The sequence below is a fragment of the Ceratotherium simum genome, chromosome 2 (genome assembly GCF_057802395.1).
Source record: "Ceratotherium simum simum isolate JZ-2026a chromosome 2, ASM5780239v1, whole genome shotgun sequence".
Lineage (NCBI taxonomy): Eukaryota > Metazoa > Chordata > Mammalia > Perissodactyla > Rhinocerotidae > Ceratotherium > Ceratotherium simum.
Genome location: NC_141901.1, coordinates 3,576,057 through 3,594,945, shown reverse-complemented (window position 1 = coordinate 3,594,945; position 18,889 = coordinate 3,576,057). Strand labels below are relative to the sequence as shown.

General features: G+C 48.7%; 1 protein-coding gene across 4 annotated transcripts; it reads right to left on the bottom strand.

The window, feature by feature from the left end:
* Positions 1 to 156: 156 nt before the first annotated feature.
* POGK (pogo transposable element derived with KRAB domain) lies at positions 157 to 14,919 on the bottom strand. 4 transcript variants are annotated; one of them, XM_004425084.3, is made up of 6 exons: positions 14,776 to 14,919; positions 13,251 to 13,384; positions 7,517 to 7,643; positions 6,660 to 6,758; positions 3,823 to 5,307; positions 157 to 1,992 (listed from the first exon to the last, which is right to left on the bottom strand). In XM_004425084.3, exons 2-5 carry the CDS (start codon positions 13,380 to 13,382, stop codon positions 3,836 to 3,838), a joined length of 1,830 nt encoding a protein of 609 aa, XP_004425141.1. In that variant the 5' UTR covers positions 13,383 to 13,384; positions 14,776 to 14,919; the 3' UTR covers positions 157 to 1,992; positions 3,823 to 3,835. The 4 variants fall into 4 exon arrangements, with proteins under 4 accessions (XP_004425141.1, XP_087293510.1, XP_087293515.1 ...); XM_087437384.1 differs by lacking the exon at positions 14,776 to 14,919 and adding an exon at positions 14,154 to 14,389; XM_087437389.1 differs by lacking the exons at positions 7,517 to 7,643; positions 14,776 to 14,919 and adding an exon at positions 14,154 to 14,393.
* Between the last annotated feature and the right edge of the window lie 3,970 nt (positions 14,920 to 18,889).

Sequence of the window (18,889 nt, the reverse complement as noted above, 5' to 3'; positions counted from 1 at the left end):
CACCAACATTACTTATATTGCCATCCCATGAACAGACACTTTTGATTCAAGGGTGTAATATATTGGTATGAAACTGAATGGAAAATCAGGCATAAATGATAGTTTAAAATGTGACTCTTCACAATGCAAACAGGTAAATAAAACCACCATAGCCAATTGTCTTTATTATCAAAGTTTATTGTTGGGGTCAGTTCCTACCTACTGGGGAGTACAACTATCTCTCAATATGTGCTATAGTAATTCTAGGGTAATAGCCATTCTGCAAAATAGTTGTACTGGGGCTCTGTTAGGCATAGATCATAATTAAGTCAGTGGAACAATGAGCCCAGAAAAACCCTGACAGTAGAGCCATTACTCTAGGAAAGTTCCAGTGCTATGCAACCTGTAAGGCATCACCTATCAGGTGACGATGAGACTTGAGGAGGTGTTGGTGGAAGGAAACAGGAGTTGAACCCATTTTCTCTGCAAGGTAACTATGGCTCCAATGCAGGAACCCAAAATTAGGTCTTAGAGAATCCTTGAAGCTCCCGAAGTAAAATAGGACATAAAGAGGCCAGGAACTAGGACATTGGAGGGAAAATTAAGTGGAACTGGAGGGAATGGAAACTTCTGGAATGGCAAGTAGCTGGGTATAGATGCCATTTGAGATGACAAAGAATACAGTACAGGTAAAAGCAAATGGGAAAACAAGTGAAATATTGAAAGTTATTCAGACACCAGAAATTGAGACTTCCCCTCTTGGAAGAAAACTGGTTTAAAAAAATGACAAAGGTGAGTCACTAATAGGAAAATGAGTACCTGAGTAGAAATAGGTGTTTTCAAGATGCCAAGAACAGTATAACATACAAATGAGTTGAGTCTACAGTAAAAGGAAAAGTGGTTATGGTAGCCTGTTATCCAGAGTTGACATTGGAATGACATTTCTAGCAATGGCTTGTCTGTGAGGTTCTGGCATATATTTTATAGCACAAGTAGCTTTGAAGGAATGTTTTCATAACACTTGACTTATGTGGGAATGCAAATTACTATAGTGTAAAAATTCAAAGACTCCCATCTACTCCTGTAGGGTAGAAGGAGATGAGGAGTCTGGAAACAGCTGTGGCTAAAGGGCCTGGTGTGATAAAAAAATATTAAAGAAATTAACAAATCCAAGTATCAGATGAGTCAATGAGCCTTGTACCATGTAGACAGCAGATAATTTATGGGGACTTCTGCAGGCAGCCTGAGAAACAGAAGAGCTTGTGTATTAAATGCTGCCCTATCATTAAATATAATAATAATGAAAAATAGGGCCATTAAATGAGACCCTAAAAAAGTCTAGCTGCCAACCAGATTGGGAAGATAAAACAGCATAGTTCATGTTAACTTGTATCTTCCACACTGACCTAGTTTGTCTGTAGAAAAGCCATCTGCTGGCGCCCGGTCAGTGTCTGAATGTTGTTATCATTAGTGTCTCATTTTTCCAGAAGAGGAGATGTGTAAGTAGCAGGTGTACATCAATGACATAAAAGCCTTCTATGCAGTCTTGACCTGTGTGAGGACAGGTTCTACCCTTGGAAGCATTTTTAAAGGCAGAAGAAAACATTTACTTGAGGTTTTCTGCACAGAAAGGACATTAGTGGACTTGGGCCCATATGAGTTGTCTCTTGTTGCTATGGAACAAATGCTCTCTTCTCCAGTAAACACCTTTGTTCATTCATATTTACAGGTTTCTTCTGATGGACACATGGAATAATCTCTAAAACAATAAGAAGGGCAGAAGCAGTTTCTTTTCTAATCATGTCTGATGAAATTAAGGGTCCTAGACTTTTGTGACACCTCAAGGATGTGGGGTGTGGTTGGGCCATGTCGCGGGAGGGGAGCACAGGCTGTGACCCAGACCCGGGCTGTCCGAGCCGCACGGCCTCTTCCTGCTGTTCCCTGTGTATCCACACTTCGAGGAATCTTCTTGAGGATTTTGCTCCCCAACTGTTTAAAACACAGTTCCATTTGCTGGAAAAGAGAAAGAACCTAAGTGTGAATTAACCTCGGAATTTAGGTACTGTATAACTTTTAACAAACATAATTATATCATTAGTCAGATTTTCAAATAGTTGAGAAGAGGCAGTTTTATGCCCACACCTCCTCCTAAATCTCCTGTACACTGAGAATCCTTATCTACTTCTGTCACCTCCTCAGTCAGAAAACGGCAGCTGCCCAGAGAAGTGTGGCAGCAGATGAGCAAAGCTCACGGCTGATGTCGGGCATAAACGCCTACACTCAGAGCGGCAGCCTGGCATCGTTTTTTTCCCTTTCCTCTTCCGGCCGTTTTTGATCCAGTTCTTTGAGTAGCAAACAGCTTAGAAAATTAAAAATTTAATTAAAAATTAAAAACTAAAAATTAAAAATAAAAAGAATGTTATTTAACAAGGAGAGAGAAAAAAACAAAAGGTAAAATGAGAAAAGGATAAAAACTCAGTATAGTTCAGTCTGATATCCAATGGAGGCAGTACAATGGCTAGCAGAAAAGGGGGGCTCAATTCATGAGGTGAAAACGTAGGGGACACGAGAGGAAAAAAAAGCAATTTTGGGGATTTTGAATGTAAGAGTAGGAACTTCTTCGCTCCACTGCACTTCCGGGGGTCCCAGAGTTACAGCAGGTTTAGCGATATGAGTACAATTTGATGTGGGGGCAGGAAGGAGATGTAAGTCACTCTTAAATGTATGCAGCATGAAGTGGGGTGACAGGATTTCTATTAGCACTTCACCTGGAAAAAACAACAAGTCAGGTGGAAACACCTAGTTACACTTTAAACAAGAAAAAAATGTCAAGATGGTTTTAGGTCCTCTGTAAAAAAATGAAACACTGTCTGGAGGAACAAATTAATTGATGATTAAGGAAATGAGAACAAGAAGGTAAAATGAGTTGTTTGTTCCTTTCCTGTGTCCCGGTGTGGGGGGCTGTAGGCTCAGGCCACTAGCATTGACTGTTTGTCCCCAACTCCACACATCCTTGTAAAGCTGTTCCCCTCTATACTCAACTCTGAAAATTCCAGGCCTACTGTCCTTGGCCCTCAGACTTTATTCACTGTAGTCCTAGATATGCACCCTGTTTTCTTTTCTTTTTTTGGTGCAAAGATTCAATTTAAAAATCTCTCTCTTCAGACATCTGACGACTACAAGAAATTATTGTAACTGCTCACTCCATGTGAAGGTCATTATGAGAATAAGATGATGTTTTAAAACACTTTTGAATTCCTAGGGAAAAGCAAGCATAATCTACTACTTTTATTTCAGAGTGGGCTACTATAGACCCCAGGATGGAGGTCGGAGGCCCAGAGGACACGGTCTGAAGCCATACTTGGGGCCCTCCCTGTGTCATGGCCCCACAGGCCAGTGAAAGTGAGCACAAGTGCCCCAGGGGGACCAGATGCACACACTGGCCCTACCTGTTCAGACAACTCATGAGGGAAAGAGAAAAGCTGGCTTTTCAACAAAACTTTTGGTTAACTCAGCAATGTCAGACTATGCTCCTTTAGGCCCAAATAATCTTTCAGCACTACAGCTCTCAGATGAAATGTTCTGGCAGCTCACTCCGTGTTCATTTTATGTATCGTACCAGTGCTCCTGGGTCCAGGCTGCATAGCAACATACTCACAAAGTAAGCAAGCAAGAAAAGTCTCACATAAAGGAGAAAGTACTGATGGCCTGTTTTCTATAGTACTGCACTGTTGGCTCGAAGAGTTCTTGGAAATAGAGGAAAATAACAGCAAGAGAAAAGGTATCCGTAGACACAAACATGTCACTCAGTGCAGCAGCGAGTACTCGCTCCTGCCTGGTTACCTCGGCTTTCCCTTCAGTTGCTCTCTGTCACGCTCTCAGTGTCACATTCTTTGGGCGGTTCCCCTCCTCCTGGCAACTCACTCTCGATTTCCCACAGGACGTCGTCTTCGTCTTCCAAGTTGCTGGAGATGTGGCACTTCCTGAAGCCCTGGACAATGGACTCACTGGAGATGCTATTCCATGCCACCATGACCCACTCCAGGAAGAGGCCGAGGGGCGGCTTCTTGGCATTCCCGGTTGGGCTCAGCGCCAGGTTCCCAGCCAGAAGCCAGTTGGAGTACTGGGCCCGCACACTGTCATTCAGCGGTTTGTAGACCACCACGTCCAACACCTGGAGCTGCGAGGTCAGGCCCCCTGGGATGATCACCATGTCGGTGTTCATGCTTTCCATGGAGCTCTTGACAGAGTCAGTGGCGTGGCCCCGGAAGCCATTCAGGATCAGCATCCCTCGCTGCTTGGGCACCACGCCAGTCCTCCGTCTCCACACCACTTCCAACCAGTCCTGCATCAAGTCCTCGGTCATCCATCCATACCGGTGGCAGCGAATTTCCATCCCACTGGGGAACTTCCCGGGGGGGATGTACGTGCCCCTCAGAATGATGTATGGAGGTAACTTCCTCCCATCAGCCAATACACCCAGCATTGCTGTGATTTTCAGTTTCTCCCTGCCTGGCGTCTTGACCAAGACGGGCTTTTCCCCCTGGTTGTCAACAGTCACCCGTGATGGCACCTCTAAACAAATGGGCGTCTCGTCGGCATTTCCCATCTGAGCCACCTCATAGTCATGCGCCCTGCGCAGAGCCAGCACACTCCGCTGGTAGGTGACGAGCTTCTCGGTCAGGTCTTCAGGCAGTTGCTGGGGCACGGGCACTTTGTGCCTCAGAGACAAGTCATACCTTCGCATCATTCTTCGACACCAACCCAAGCTTGCCTTGAACCCTTTCTCTGGAATGTTCATTTCCTGGGCGATTTCGAGAGCTTTCAGCTGCATTGCCTCCCTGGTGATAGGGTCCCCTTTGGCCTGCATGTATCTGACATACTCGGCCACGCGCTGGTCCACCAGAGCAAACCGCCCATTCTTGGGGCCTCGGAATGCCCGCCGCATGGCGTGGGCATTCTGGAGCTGCGGCTTCACTTTGCGCCAGTCTCGAACATTTTTCTCCAGCACTCCAAACTGCTTGGCAGCCTGGCAGTTGTTGGTGCTCTCGGCATATTCTACCACCATCAGCTTGAACCCGGCATCGTAACTGCGGCGCATGCCCCGGCTGAACTGAAACTTCCCAGCAATGTCGTCTGCTGAGAGGTCGTACCCTGGGAAGCCCATGGCCATGTAGAAGGGGTACCCCTCACTCCACTCGGGCAGCTCAGTGATGTCCCGTGGCAGACGGAGGCCAAAGCCATCAAGGTGCTGAGGCTGGGGAAACGGTGAGCTGGTGCTCAGTGGGCCTGCCCAGTCTGGAGGCTTCACATCAGATTCTTCATTGTCTGGGAGACAAATGGGGAGGGGCAAAGATAATGCCAGTAAGTAAAAAGATTTCTGGCTTATTCCCTGATTTCTTTGGTTGAAATGCCAAGAATACCTTAATTTGAAGTTCACCAAAACTAGTAACTTTAATAACAGATAACATTTCCTAAGTCCTTACCCACTGCAAATTCCTATGGATTACCACATCCAATTCTCACAGTTAACTGTGTAATTAGTCCTCCTTTGCAGATGAGGCCATAGAAGATAAGTAATGCATCAAGGCAGCTGAGCAAGAAAGTGGCAGAGCTGGGAACTGGACGCAGGTGCCAAGCTTGGATTGCAAAATTTTGTGGACCGTGTTTGGGTCAAAATAATTTTTATGTGGATGAGAAGCCAAATATAGCCCATACTACCACATAATATTACAGAATCTGGATGCACCATGGGGTGAATTGCATCCCTTAAACCAAGAAAATCTACAGCAAAACCACACTTAGCAAAGTTAAGTTTGTAAGGCAAAAAACTGGTTCTTGCACACCAATGTCAGAATTGGGTTTCGCTGTATGTGTATATTTAGAAGTGAGTCACAGAAATGGATTATGACTTGGGGTTACCATATCTCACCAAAACTAAGATGCCATCAGTTGCAAGATGCACCATTATGTGCCACCAAGAAAGAAAAAGATGCCACTAATTAAACAATGACATCCCATCAATTTTAAGAGGCATTCTCAATTTCAAAGATGTTAAAGTGGTGGGGGGAAAAACGCATCTTAGAATCCATGAAATACTGCAGTTTTAAACTCTTACCTAAAGAGAGAAGGCCAAATAAAACCACTCTGGCTGTTCAGAAGCTGTATTTATCCAACTGCTACTCTCCTATGTTTCTTCTTAATGCACCACGTGCTTCTTAGCCATATTTGTTCAAATGCATTCTACAGCTGCTATTGCTTTTTCTACCGAAGATGAAATGGACAAGAAGCCAGGGTAAAATAACTCTGAATGTGTGCTCTGTCACACTGTTTTCCTTCATTTCCAGAGGTGAATGGTGCACTACTGAGGTGGCCTCGTTCAGGATGTGTGCTGGACCAAATGCCATACAAGCTTCAATTTGCTTCATCTACATACAAGGTTGCACATGGAGACTTATTAACCCCAGTTAACAGATGAAGAAATGGAGGCTCAGAGAGGTGACTGAAGTTGCCTAAGGTTACACAGCACTGGAAAGGAGAATTTGAAACTCCAAAGCCCACAATCTTTCGGTCTCATAACCCTGCCTTACTCTTAAATACCCCACAGAATCTATATGGAGACTTAATCAGCTTCAGAATGCTCCCATTGGATGGAGGCTGGATTGGTTTAATGGTAGTACCTGCAAAGGTTCCTCCTTGGAGCTGCCATTCGTCAGAATTCTGAGACTCCTCCTCCCCTTCCAACCGAGTGATCATGTCTGGCTTAGGGAATGGGAATTCTGTTTATAGGAAATAAAACAGGTAACAGCTGTGTGTTACTGTCTCGGAGCACTGCCAAAATAAGTACTTTATAATACTTCAGGAACACTGCCCTCTTCCCAGTCTGAGTCTCAATATGGAGATTTATGAACGACAGGGGGAAAAGGGCTTGGGGATACTTAAAGAAAAAATATGATGGGAAATAGGTCCGTCCAAGCGAATCTATGGATCTCTGCTAATGAGGGCCGGTACGAGCAACAAGAAAGAAGAACTGCATTTAGCAGGGAAGTGGGTGAATGCAGCCACTGACCTAATGAGCATTCTGGTACCTGTATGAGCAGACTGGGAAATCCCTCCAAACGGTTACACTCCAATAATATGGACATCAATGCCGGGAGGGCGCAAGGGTTCTTTAGGGTATGTCCCCAAGCCTCTGAGGCTGACAGGGTAAGAATGAGGCCTGCCTTCCCTCCTGAGGATCACATGAGGCACAGGCCCAGACCCGTGGTGACACTTCTTAGGTTTTGTCTCATTTTTTCTGTCGCAAATGCCTGGGTCGAATGAGGATGGTTCTGAGAGCTGGCACAAGTTGCTAAGTAGAAGGACACAATATTTATATCCTGCCTGAATCAAAAACAGGAAATTAAATGGTCACAGGCATTGAGGGGACAGAGTTCTGTTCAGGAGAGAGGGATCTTGGACACATCAGCAAAGAGAGACATGGAAACAATTCTCTGGGTTCAGGGCTTCTAGGAGACATAGGAAAACAAAGCTTTACCCAGGGACAGGACAGTTTCATAATTCATCCTCATGACTTCCCGGTAGAGGGCCTTTTGTTGCTCCGTCAAAAGTTCCCACTCCTCATCGGAAAAATATATGGCCACCTCATCGAATAGGGCTGGCACCTGGAACAGCGAACAGGCCTTTCTCAACGACTAATAGGCACATGCAGACAGACTCACACGCCCTCATCTCACAGGGCGGGGCCTCGACCTGAGGGAAACATCAGTCCACACTCGCACGCCTACCAGAGGCAAAAGGAAGACACAGGCACGAGCCCCCCGTGCCCGCTGAGCACTCACCACCCACAGTTCCCAGAGAAGCAGAGCAGCACCTCGAGGAGAAGACTCCCACCCCAGATCACCAGGCAGGAGACACCAGACATGGTATCCTCACGCCCTGCAGGGAGGGAGAGCTGCTCACGGCTCACACAGCCCACTGCAGAGCCCGGAACCAACCTCGCACAGGGAAACACCACCAACACAACACACTTCTCCCTACCCTGCTCTCTCCCTCACTCACAGACCCTCAGCCTGTGGGGCGCCAGTGTCCCTGGGCACTATTCTCCATTTCCAGGGGCACTAGCCCCAGCCTTTGACTCAGCACCCAAAGCTGCCCAGGGAGGAGCCAGGGAGAGAAGGGGCCTGATCTGGCCTCTTCCAGTCCACGCCAGCAAGAGCAGGAGGGGAGAGGGGCTAATTAGAGCTTAAATTTATGTAATGAGATACCAGAGCAAACTAGTCTGCTTTGATGCCTTGACCTGCAGCAGAAAGCCCTAAGGTCAGAGAGGACGGCCCTGCTCCGCACCCTCTCCCCACTTCCCCACCCCCAGTGGGAGTGGGAGGGGGCACCGGGAAAGGCAGCCAAGCCACCCAAGCCAACCACTTCTTGTTTATTCAACTATTTGCTTTTCCTTTTACTAGGTTTTTCTTTTGGTCATTAAAATCCTACTCCACAACTCATCATCTTCAGTGGTGAGAAATCACCAGGCCATGTGTTTCGGGCTGGTTACTCTGTATTACAGCTTTCAAAGCTATTCCCCAAGGCTCAATCTAGGGCCTGTGTGATTATGACAATGTTTTTCATCAGCTTAGAAAATTAGTGTCTGCACAGCCTGCAGGCTCTTCAGGTGTCTGGCCATCAATCACTGAGATATACTGACCTCCCCTGCTTATTGCTGAAGTCCACCTAATTCCCTCCCCACCTTCACAGCACCTTACATGTAGGAGGCACTTCCTGAGAAAGGCCCTCTAACTGCTTCATTGATTTCCCCCAACAACCCCATTTAATCAAAGAGGAAACAGGCTCAGAGAGGCCTCGTTTCTAGTCCAAAGCCACACAGCCAATAAATGGCAGGGTTGAGATTTGGACCTAGCACTGTCTGACTTCAAGGCTCCAGCCCTTAGAGAACAAAGTGGCCTCCCTGGTGACTAGCCCTCCACTCTCCCCACCTCCACGCTCAGCTATACTCAACTGCTTGCAGCTCCCTGAGCAAACCATCCTCCAACCCTCCATGTCTCAGCACACGCGTCTCTCACTGCTTTGGAGGCTTCTTGGCCTGGCTAACGCCCACCCACCTTCCAAGACTTTCCAAGCCATCCTGCTCCCTGGGAAACCCGCCCCGCCATCGGCTGTGTGCCCCCCACATGCTCCGTGGTGCCCTGGGCTCAACACTATGCAGGCCTTATCACACGGCAGCATTCTCTTGGTTCACTCGTCTGCTTCTCCCACAAGAACACACGCTCGTTGAGGGCAGAACCTCTGCTTGTTCCATTTCCCTAAGTTTAGGACACTTCCTGCAGATAGTAATCACTTAAAAAGTTATTTTTGAATAAAAGATTTAAGCAAATAATCTCTGTATTTCCCTTCTCTTGTTCCACTTGGAATAATTTCAAATAATCTGAATTTCATGTGTCACAAAACTGAGCCTCCTCTTTGGAGTAAGAATGGACAAAAGGCCCTAAGTGAAATACTAGGAGGGACAAACGGGTGGTACTAGCCTTTCCCGACTTCTTCATCAATCTGGAAAGCCAGTCAGCCAGGAATTTTCTACCCCATCGCTTCCCCCTTCCCAGGTTTTTAAACAGCTCTCCCTTTGGCCTTCTCTCTCCCTAGGAAATTCCAGATCTAGGCCATACCTATGTATAGTCCCTTTTCCTTTGCTGATAAAATGGGACACAGGACTGGCTTTGCCTGTCATTTCAGAGGGGCCATCAATACTCGCAGAAGGTGACACGTCCCAGGCCTAGTAAAAATGTCAGGAGCCTTGAAGTTTCGAGAAGGCAGCTGAAGGCTGGTGCTGGGTTCATCTCCTATTAATGCCTGAGCCACGGAGGATCTTCCAAGCCCACATTATGCTCCAGAGGCGCGCAGGGCAGTGGCTTAGAAACCCTCCTCACAGCCACCCTCTGTGAGAATTGAGCAAGCCTTCAGCCAGGCCCTGCTGTGCGAACCTCCCCTCTCCACAGAGGCGTTTTATCTGGCCGAGCACAGCAGAAGGTAAACAGGGCCGGCCCTGGGCAAACCTCAAAAGTCGGGCAGCCGGTGTTCAACCCCCAGACACCCTTTCTTGGCCTCGAAGGTGTGGGCCCTCAATCCCTGTCCTCTTCCCTTCCCTCACAAGATCAAGGACTCATCAGAGAAGTGTTCTTCCCTCAGCTGTGTGCACGGCCTGGCCCTGCAGGACAAGCTGGCCTACCAACGCTTATCTCCCAGGGAACCGTCGTCAAGAACTTCCGCATCACACTGCCTCACCGACCAGGCCGCACAACCACCCAGCCAGGATGGCAGGCACCTGAGGGCCCAGATAGCGCACCTGCTGTATGCCAGGCACTGTGTGGGGCACTCGCTCTTACACGTTTAAATATATTATCTTATTGACTCCTTCAAATAATATAGAGATATAGGGAGCACTACCCAGCTCTTATGGGGGAGGAAAGAGAGCTGTTAAGTAACATGACCAAGGCCACAGAGTTAGGAACTCTGACTCCAAAGCCCATGCCTTCTCAGCAGACCACGCGGGCCTTAGCTGAACCCAGGCTTCCCCTAGAACGAGGAGCCAAGGACTTCTCCCAGAGCTCCTAAAGAAAGCGCTCAACTCCTCAGCACCGCACACCTCGCCCTCCCTCAGGGCTGGCTCTGGCCCCTGCCTGTCCTACTTCTCTCGCCATATCCCCTCTCACTCCCTGGCACGCACTTCGGGCTCCGGCTACAGTGCTCCAGCTACGGGAGCTGCTCCTACTCTGCACACAAGCTTTTCTCTCTGGGGCTTTTGCTCCAGCCTTCTTCGAGCCTGCAGTGCAAGCCCCCTCCCCTCCCTGGGTTGGTTCCACTCATGACGAAGACTCAGTTCAAAGTACATTTTTCCTTTTCTCTACTTGAAATTGTTATTTCTACTCCAATTCTCCCACGGAATATTATCCTAATATAGAGCATGGTTCTCACATTTGAAAGGCTTGTATTGATCATCAGAACATAATTCCCTATAACCCAAATACATATTGACAAACCAGTCTCAATTCTTTTCTTCCCCTAGTTTAACGGTCGAGAGCAGGGCTTCTCAACCTTGGCACCACTGACATTTTGGGCCAGATAATCCTTCGTCGTGGGGGCCGTCCTGTGCATTGTAGATGTTTAGCAGCCTCTCTGGCCTCTACCCAGGAGATGCCAGTAGGATCTCCCACTCTCCAACCCCCACCCAAGTCACGACAACCAAAAATGTCTCCAGATAATGCCAAATGTCGCGAAGAGGGGCTGGGGCTAGGGGCAAAACTGCCCACTGCTCAAGACCAGGTACATGCTTGCCTTCTCCAGGAAGCCTCTTGAGTATTCCACCACTGCAGCCGAATACCGTACTATTAATTGTTTACTTCCCTGTCTTCCTCACGAGAATAGCAACTCCATCGAGACTAGGGATCTTATCTTAATGACACCCAGCACTGTGCTCAGTAACTGTGGACGGATGACAGACTGCCCGGAGGCCACAAATGCCAGTTCCCCTCCTCCAGCTCCTCTGGTTACTTCCTTCTTTCCCAGCCAAGCATGGTCTTCACCATGCTCTCTTACTGTCCCAACACACTCAGATGTCCAATTACTGCACCCGTTTTCCAAGGTTCACTCATCTAGAGGTTCTGGGTTGGCCACTTTAGCCTCAAAGCCCAGGGTCTTGGTCCGAAGCCCAAGCCTCCTGCCTTGAGGTCTTGGTCCATGCTAGACTCCACTGACTGCTGCCCTCCAAGGTCACCCCAGATGCAAAAGTCAGAACCAGGGAGGAGCAAAGGATGGGCAAAGAAAACTGAAGAGCCGAAGGCAGTGCAGCCCCCACAGCTAGAAGGGGAATCCAGAGCCTCATGTTGTGTTTTTATTTTTTTCTATTGAGGTATAACATACATACAACAAAATGCACTACTTTTAAGGATCCAGCTCAGGAGGCATTTTAAAAAATAAACGTTAGCATACATGCGCATCCCCTCTGCACCCCAGTTCCCTCCTGTGGAGGGGAGCTGGACTGGATCATTGGGAAGTATCATGATTCTATGAATACAGATCTGTCACTGGAAACAAAGGATATTATATATACTGACAAGGTTCATACACAATGGAAAACTAAGCAGAGAAAAGGAATGTCAATTTGTGGCTTATTTACAATGTTTACCATTCATGCCCAATTATCGTGAAGCCAAGTAAGTGATGTGAATAATTATACATCATTATAACTACAATTATTATTGCATTTACATTTTTATAAGTTTACTCTAATTCTATCACACTATTCTGTTTGGACATGCTCCATATCCCCTGCCTACCATCCCAATTCCTGGGTCCAGGCCAGCTGGGAACGCAGCTCTCCTGTGTGAACTATTGGGAGAGGTGTTCCCTCAGGACCAACCGGCCTCGCCTCAGAAAGCCCTCCTCATGTCAATTCAATGCCCCAGGTCTTATTTAAAATGATTCCCTTCAACTAGCAATAGGTGACAAAGACTTGCCCAAACTATAGTCAGTCTTCTCTGAGCCCTCTTCACTAGGCCTCCACCTTGGCTCCCCTCCTGTCCTCAGCCTGCCCAGCCCAGTTTTGGCAAGAATCTTGCTAAGTCAGTATAGAAAAAGTCCCCCACCCTGATATCTGATCACCCTGGCAGGCCTGCAGGGAGAATCCTGTTAAGTCAGTTTAGGAAGAATCCCCCTACCCTTGATGTCTCCTCTTAGTAATTTTCCATCCACTGACCCCTCTACTCTGCTCCTGGGCTATAAATCCCCACTTGTCTTTACTGTATTCGGTGTTGAACCCCATCTCTCTCCCCTATTGGGACACTCTTGACATCTATCTCAATAGTCCTGAAGAGAGTCTTCTTTACTATCTTAACAAGTGTTAGAATAATTTTTACTTTAACATAGGTCAGCAAACACTTAGTTGGTATCCACGACATGCCTGGCTTTCAGCAGGGCGTAGGGGAACAAGTGGTACAGGAGAGAGATGCGATCTTGGCCTCCTGGACTTCCAAACCTGATGATGATAAGCTACACGGCTGAAGGGACTGTTCTTGTAACCAGCTCCTCCATTCTTCACAGTGCCTTTTAAAGCCACAGGACTGTTTTCTCAGGAATGCAAACACACCAGGCTGGGCTGGGCTATTTTTACTTCCTCTGTCTGCCTGAGGAGGAAACTTAAAACAAGCCTGGCTCCCAGGCCTACTCATCACAGCTGTGTGTGGACCCCACCTCTTCTTACTTACCCATCCACCCTCTGAGCAGATTCGGACTTTCTGTGTATCTGTGGGGCCATCCTCCAGTTCCCGGCTTTGAATCTCTTCCTCCTCCTCCTCTTCTTTCAGGGTCAAATTGAGAGGGTAGGCTGTGGACTCCATCTCTGCAAGCAAGATGCAGTTCAGAAAAATCAGGCAGTGGTGTGAACCCTCCAAAGCCTATGACGGGGGCAGCTCAGCCTACACAAACCAAAGCACTGTTCGCCCGGAATGAAGGAAGGGAACAGAATCAGGCCCGAGGAGGAAGGGCTTCATGGAAAGCACCAGGAAGCTGGAAGGTGACATATTTAATTACGATAAGAGGGGCTGTAGGCAGATAGCATACCTAGCTGCCTTCAACTATTTAAAAAGCTATCTGTGGAAGAGAGACCAGACTGGTTCTGTAGCGACCCAAGGGCAGAACAGGGCGGTGGGTAAACATTCCAGAAGAGGTTTTAAAGAGTGCATTGAAAGGCAGAACCTTTTCACAGCCAGTGCCACCCAATCATGTTATCTGCAGTGGGAGAGAGGTGTTGGCTTCCTATCAATGAAGGTGTTTGAACACAGAGAGGACACTTGCTCAACGGGGTTGTTCCTACAGGCCAGTTAAGCATCAGGAGGTTGGCTGGCCCAGAATACCCATCGCCTGGATTTTCCAGATGCAATGGTTCTGTCCATGAGCTGGTTCAGAAAACAGAGTCATTCTGCCGCCGTAAGCGACTTTCCAAGCCCGGGAGTCAGTGACACATAGTGAGGGGTAACGCCTGGATACCCAAGAAGGCGCAGAAATCTGCTGGGGCCGGGCCCTGGGGCGCGCCCCCAGTGGGAAATGACTCGTTGCCTCTGGGCTGAAGAAAATTCTCTCTCGTGCCGAGCTCGTGGGCCAGTACGTACAAAGAGCCGCGTTCCTGTCCTCTAGGGGCGCGGACAATTCCTAGGTGTGGAGTGAGTGTGCATCTTGCGGGCCGCATCCTTCCGGGCTTCCAAAGAAACGATGCCTCTCGAGTTCAAAGTCGGCTTCTTCATCTTTCCAACAACGACAGGCGAACGCGGCAAGGATGGGTCTGGGGCGGGCGGAGCAGGCTTCGGATCCCGGGAGCTGGAGCCGGAACTTGGGCACGGCCTCCCCGCCGGCCCCGGGACAGGGGGTTGGGGGCGGGGGCCCCCGCCCCGCCCGCCGCCGCCGCGCCCCCGGGCGCGCTCCGCTTTCTCCAGCCATCTTGTCCCAGTTCCCTTTCTCCGCGGCCCCGCGTCGGGAGCGCGCCCGCCGCCCCCCGCCCCCGCCGGGCCCGCCTCCCCGCCAGGCCCGCTCCCGGCCCAGCGCACCTGCCGAGCGGCGGGAGCCGGCGCCGCCTGCCTCCCCACCCGGCCCGCAACAAAGGCGGCGGAGGCGGTGGCAACTGCAGGCTCGGCGCCCCCCCCCCCGCCGCGGCCGAGCCGCCCAGGGCCCCGCGGGAGGGGCCGCGCCGCCCCCGCCCCCGCCCCCGGACCCCGCGCCCCGCCGCCGCGCGCTCACCGCCGGGCCGCCGTGGAGACGCCGAGGGCTCCGGCCCGGCTGTCACGGCGCCATCCTCGCCGTCTCTCCGGCCGCCCGTGCGCGCGGCCCCTCGGGAGGCAGCGGCGAGGACACGTGGTGGGAGGAGGGAGGGTCCGGCCGGAGCTGAGGGTGTTGGGAGGCGAGGGGAGGAGCGCGGCTGATGTCAGCAGGGCTCGGCGGCGCCCGGGGACGGCGCCCGCGCCCGCCCCTCCTCCCCGCGCCGCTTCCGGCCGGTCCGCGCCGCGCGCTCCTCCCGGCGGAGCTACTGACCTTCCTCCCGGCTCGTCGTCGCTGGCCTGGCACTCGTGCCTTCTGCCCGCTCTGCTCTCCCCCGGGGCAGTCAGCTGCCAACGCACTGTGTGCGACCTTGGCGTGCAAGAGGCAGGAAGAGCCCGGATTTATTTTTTGACTGAGTGTAACATGAGCGCACACATCCATGTGCTGTTTTGCATTCACCAGTGGTTTGCACTTGCTTGGATGAGCGCTCAAGGCACTCTCGCCATGCTTCAAGGAATGCCTTATGAAGAGTAGACCAGCAAGGGGAGCGGGGGATCAGGAGGGGTCCCGGAGCTTTGGGAAGCATGCTGGTATTCTGGCAGGCATATGTCCAGAACTTCGTTCGCAGTATACATGGAGAAGGAACTTCCTATTTTTGTGGTTTTGTTGCCTGTTGAATCCCAAGCGCGGAATCTCGGGGACAGAGTAAGTGTATAGAAGGATCTTATCCAAATGTTCAAAGGAGTTGTTTGCTTGCAGCTCTGTGGACAATACAACAAAGATGAGGGAAGAAGCCCTGAAGCCATTCTCATTCTAGAAGATTCAGGGGTTGGCTTTTCCTTGGGAATTGGTTGAAGAAAAGATTATTCTGACAGCTGTTAAAACGGTTAAGAAGACTTTACTCAGGATTATTAAGATAGGTGTCATGACTATGGCAGTAGGGGAAAGAGATCCCACTCAACTCTGAATACAGCAAAGACAAGTTGGGGAATTACAGCTCAGGAACAGAGTGGAGGGGTCAGTGGATGGAAAATTCCTGAGGAGACATCAAGGGGAGGGGAATACTTGCTAAACCCATTTAACAGGATTCTTACCGGCCAGGCGGGCCAGGGTGAGCAGATATCAGTGTGGGGGAATTCTCTCTAATCTGACTTAGCAAGATTCTTCCTAAAACTGAGTGTGGCGGGCTGGGGACAGGAGCCGGTGTGCGTGTGCCCAAGACAGAAGCCCAGTGGAGAAGAGGGCTCAGAGGAGCCTGACTAAAGTTTGGTCAAGGAGAGAGTATGGCAGACTTTTCAGACTGTCCCTGAGACCTGAGTACCTGCTGAAAAAGATCTCTCTCCAAGTTTTTGTGGCCACTTCTATTTATTTATGTGTGAATTTTACTTCTCTCTGCCATGGGAGAGGCTACTGTGGAGCCGTGGAGTTCTTAATACATAAAATATAGTATGACAAACACATCTTTGAAGTGTAATTATGGCAGACAACCCAAGACCAGGGAAGGTCTAATCGAAGGATGGAGAAAATTATTCAAATATTGGGAGAGAGGAGGATGTTAGAATTTTTTGGTTCTTTTAATAAACAGTTCTTTTTTGTAAATAAAGTTAGCATTTTTAGAGCAGGAGTGACATTTTAACTCAAATTGATTAACATTCTCAACTTTTCTAAGGAAATGGCTGGTTGAAATGGGAAAGTGAGGACGATGTCAGGAAGGGGAAGGGTACTAGGGGCATTGTTGGCATCTCACCTTGTTGCAAAAAAAGTGATACAGGTTATGAGATGACCCAAGAGGACTATTATGTTAGGGTTTTAGACTCTGAGAGCCCTCATGTTCTCATGAAGCTTTGATTAGGTTTTCCCTGGGAAGAAGCCAACCAGCAGTGACCCACCTGAATTCTTGACTTTGAACCCTCAGCCCCACGCTCTCAGTTATTGTCATGGGACCCACCTTTGGACAAGTCCGTAATTGCTAACTAGACTTACTCTAGGAACAGAATGCTGAGGTAGGCACCATGCACCGCAGACATTCATGTTTAGGTGGCTTTGTAAGTCACATCGCTTGTCTCCACCTGGGTTTCCTCATCTTCAGAAAGAGGGAGTTAAACCAGATATTGTCCAAGCTTCCCCTCAGCTCTAGCATTCCATGATTCCATTCTCCATAAGACTTCATCTTGGTCTGAATGAGGAGTGACTGAAGCTAGTCTTTGGGACAGCACATGGTTTTGGTAATTTGGTAGGATGGATTTCTGTTAGTAAGTGGTTAATAATATGAGCAGAACACCTATGAAATCAATATATAATTCTTTAGTGATGCTATTGGTCTGACTTCATCTTTTCTCCTATTGAATTATTGCAGTGCACAAGTCATATGGGTTCTAAAGAGTCTAAATCCCACAAAATACTCATTTTGAACTATAGTGTCTCCTGGTAAATACATATTTCTGACCTTCAGTAGAGGCTTCACAGCCCTCAGGTCAACATGCTACTGGCCCCTGTTGCTCCAATCCTTGGGGACTGTGGTAGATTGAATTAGTAGTCTTGATTCTTTGCATCCCTGTGATAGTGTTATACAACACACCCCGCTGAGTTCTCACATGTGCAGGATGTACTGCAAAGCCCTTTCTCTTGGCCTGGTGATATGACATGCTTTGGCCAATGGAATGTGGGTGGAAGTGATTGTGCAAGTTGTGAGCATAGGTCATAAAAGGTCTCTTATGTTTCCACCTATACCTCTGGGAGCTTTTGTCTCTGCCATGACAACAACATGCCTAGGTAGTCACTGCTCCTCCAGCCTGGGCTCCAGAATGAGACCTGTGTTACACAGCCATTCTGACCGACACGAAGACTAACACACATGAGAGGAGATCGCTGTTTTGTTTTAAGCTGTTGAACCCTGAGGTGGCTTGTGATGTAGCATTTTTGTGGCTATAACTTGTTGAGACAGTGATCAGAGGCAACCTTGGACTTAGGGCTCCCAACATTGGGCCCCATGGGGTTGCTCTGAGGCAGAGGAAGGGAGAATTGCCCATTTCATGGTGGAAATCCTCAGATATATGGACAAGGAAATCCTAGATTGGGAGAGGGGGAGGACATGTCACTGCTGACTGTATCTTTTTCTTCCCTGGGATTCTGGCACTTCACAGGAGGATCAAGATATGACCCCAACCTTAGATATTTCTCAGTAAAGCCTCAAGATATTCCTGGGAGATCTTGATAAAATGGTAAGGGAGACCCTGCTCTGGACAGTTCTTGGAAGGGCTTAGAAGGTTCCTGGAGAGGAAGCATGTGGTGGTTAGAGCACCTCACACGTTAAGGAATGCTGAGATGTTTCTCTAGAAGAAGAGGAAAGAGAATTGTAACAGTGTCGTACTAGCTGCCGTAAAAAACAGACCCCCAAATGTATAAAGCTTAAACACAACAGAAATTTATTTTTCATTTATGTAACAGTCCTTTGTGGGTGTTTCTGGTCCACAGGTGACTTTCCTCCATGCTGTGACTTAGGGACCCAGGCTTCTTCCATCTTGTGGCTCTGCCATACCCTTGGGCCTGTGGTTTTCTTCATCCACCAGAGTGAAGGGGAAAGAGGAAATGGAGAAGTCACACCCTTTTCTTGGCCCTGAAGTGACACACATCTCTTCTGCTCACATTCCATGGTTAGGATCATTTACCTGGCCACATTCATGAAGGGGCTGGGAAACATAGAGCGTGTCTGGGCAGTCCCTCTCCAGAGACGGCTCCACACGTCGAAAAGGGAGCCTGGATTTCTGTCTCTGCCACAAAAAGAAAAGGGAGGCTTTTCTTTCAACACTAAATATTTCATTCCACTCTCCTCTTGCCTGCAAGGTTTCTGAAGAGAAGCCCAATGGACTTCTTATCATCATTTCTCTCTAGGAAAGGTGTTTTTTTCCTTTGGCTTCTTTCAAGATTTTCTCTTTGTTTTTGATCTTCTATGGTTATAATATGATATTCCTAAGTGTAGATTTTTTGGTATTTTCCTGCTTAGTGTTCTCTGAGCTTCCTTGTCTGTGTTTGCTGTCAGTCATTAATTTTGGGAAATTATCAGCTATTATTATTTCTTCTGTTCCTTTCTCTCTCT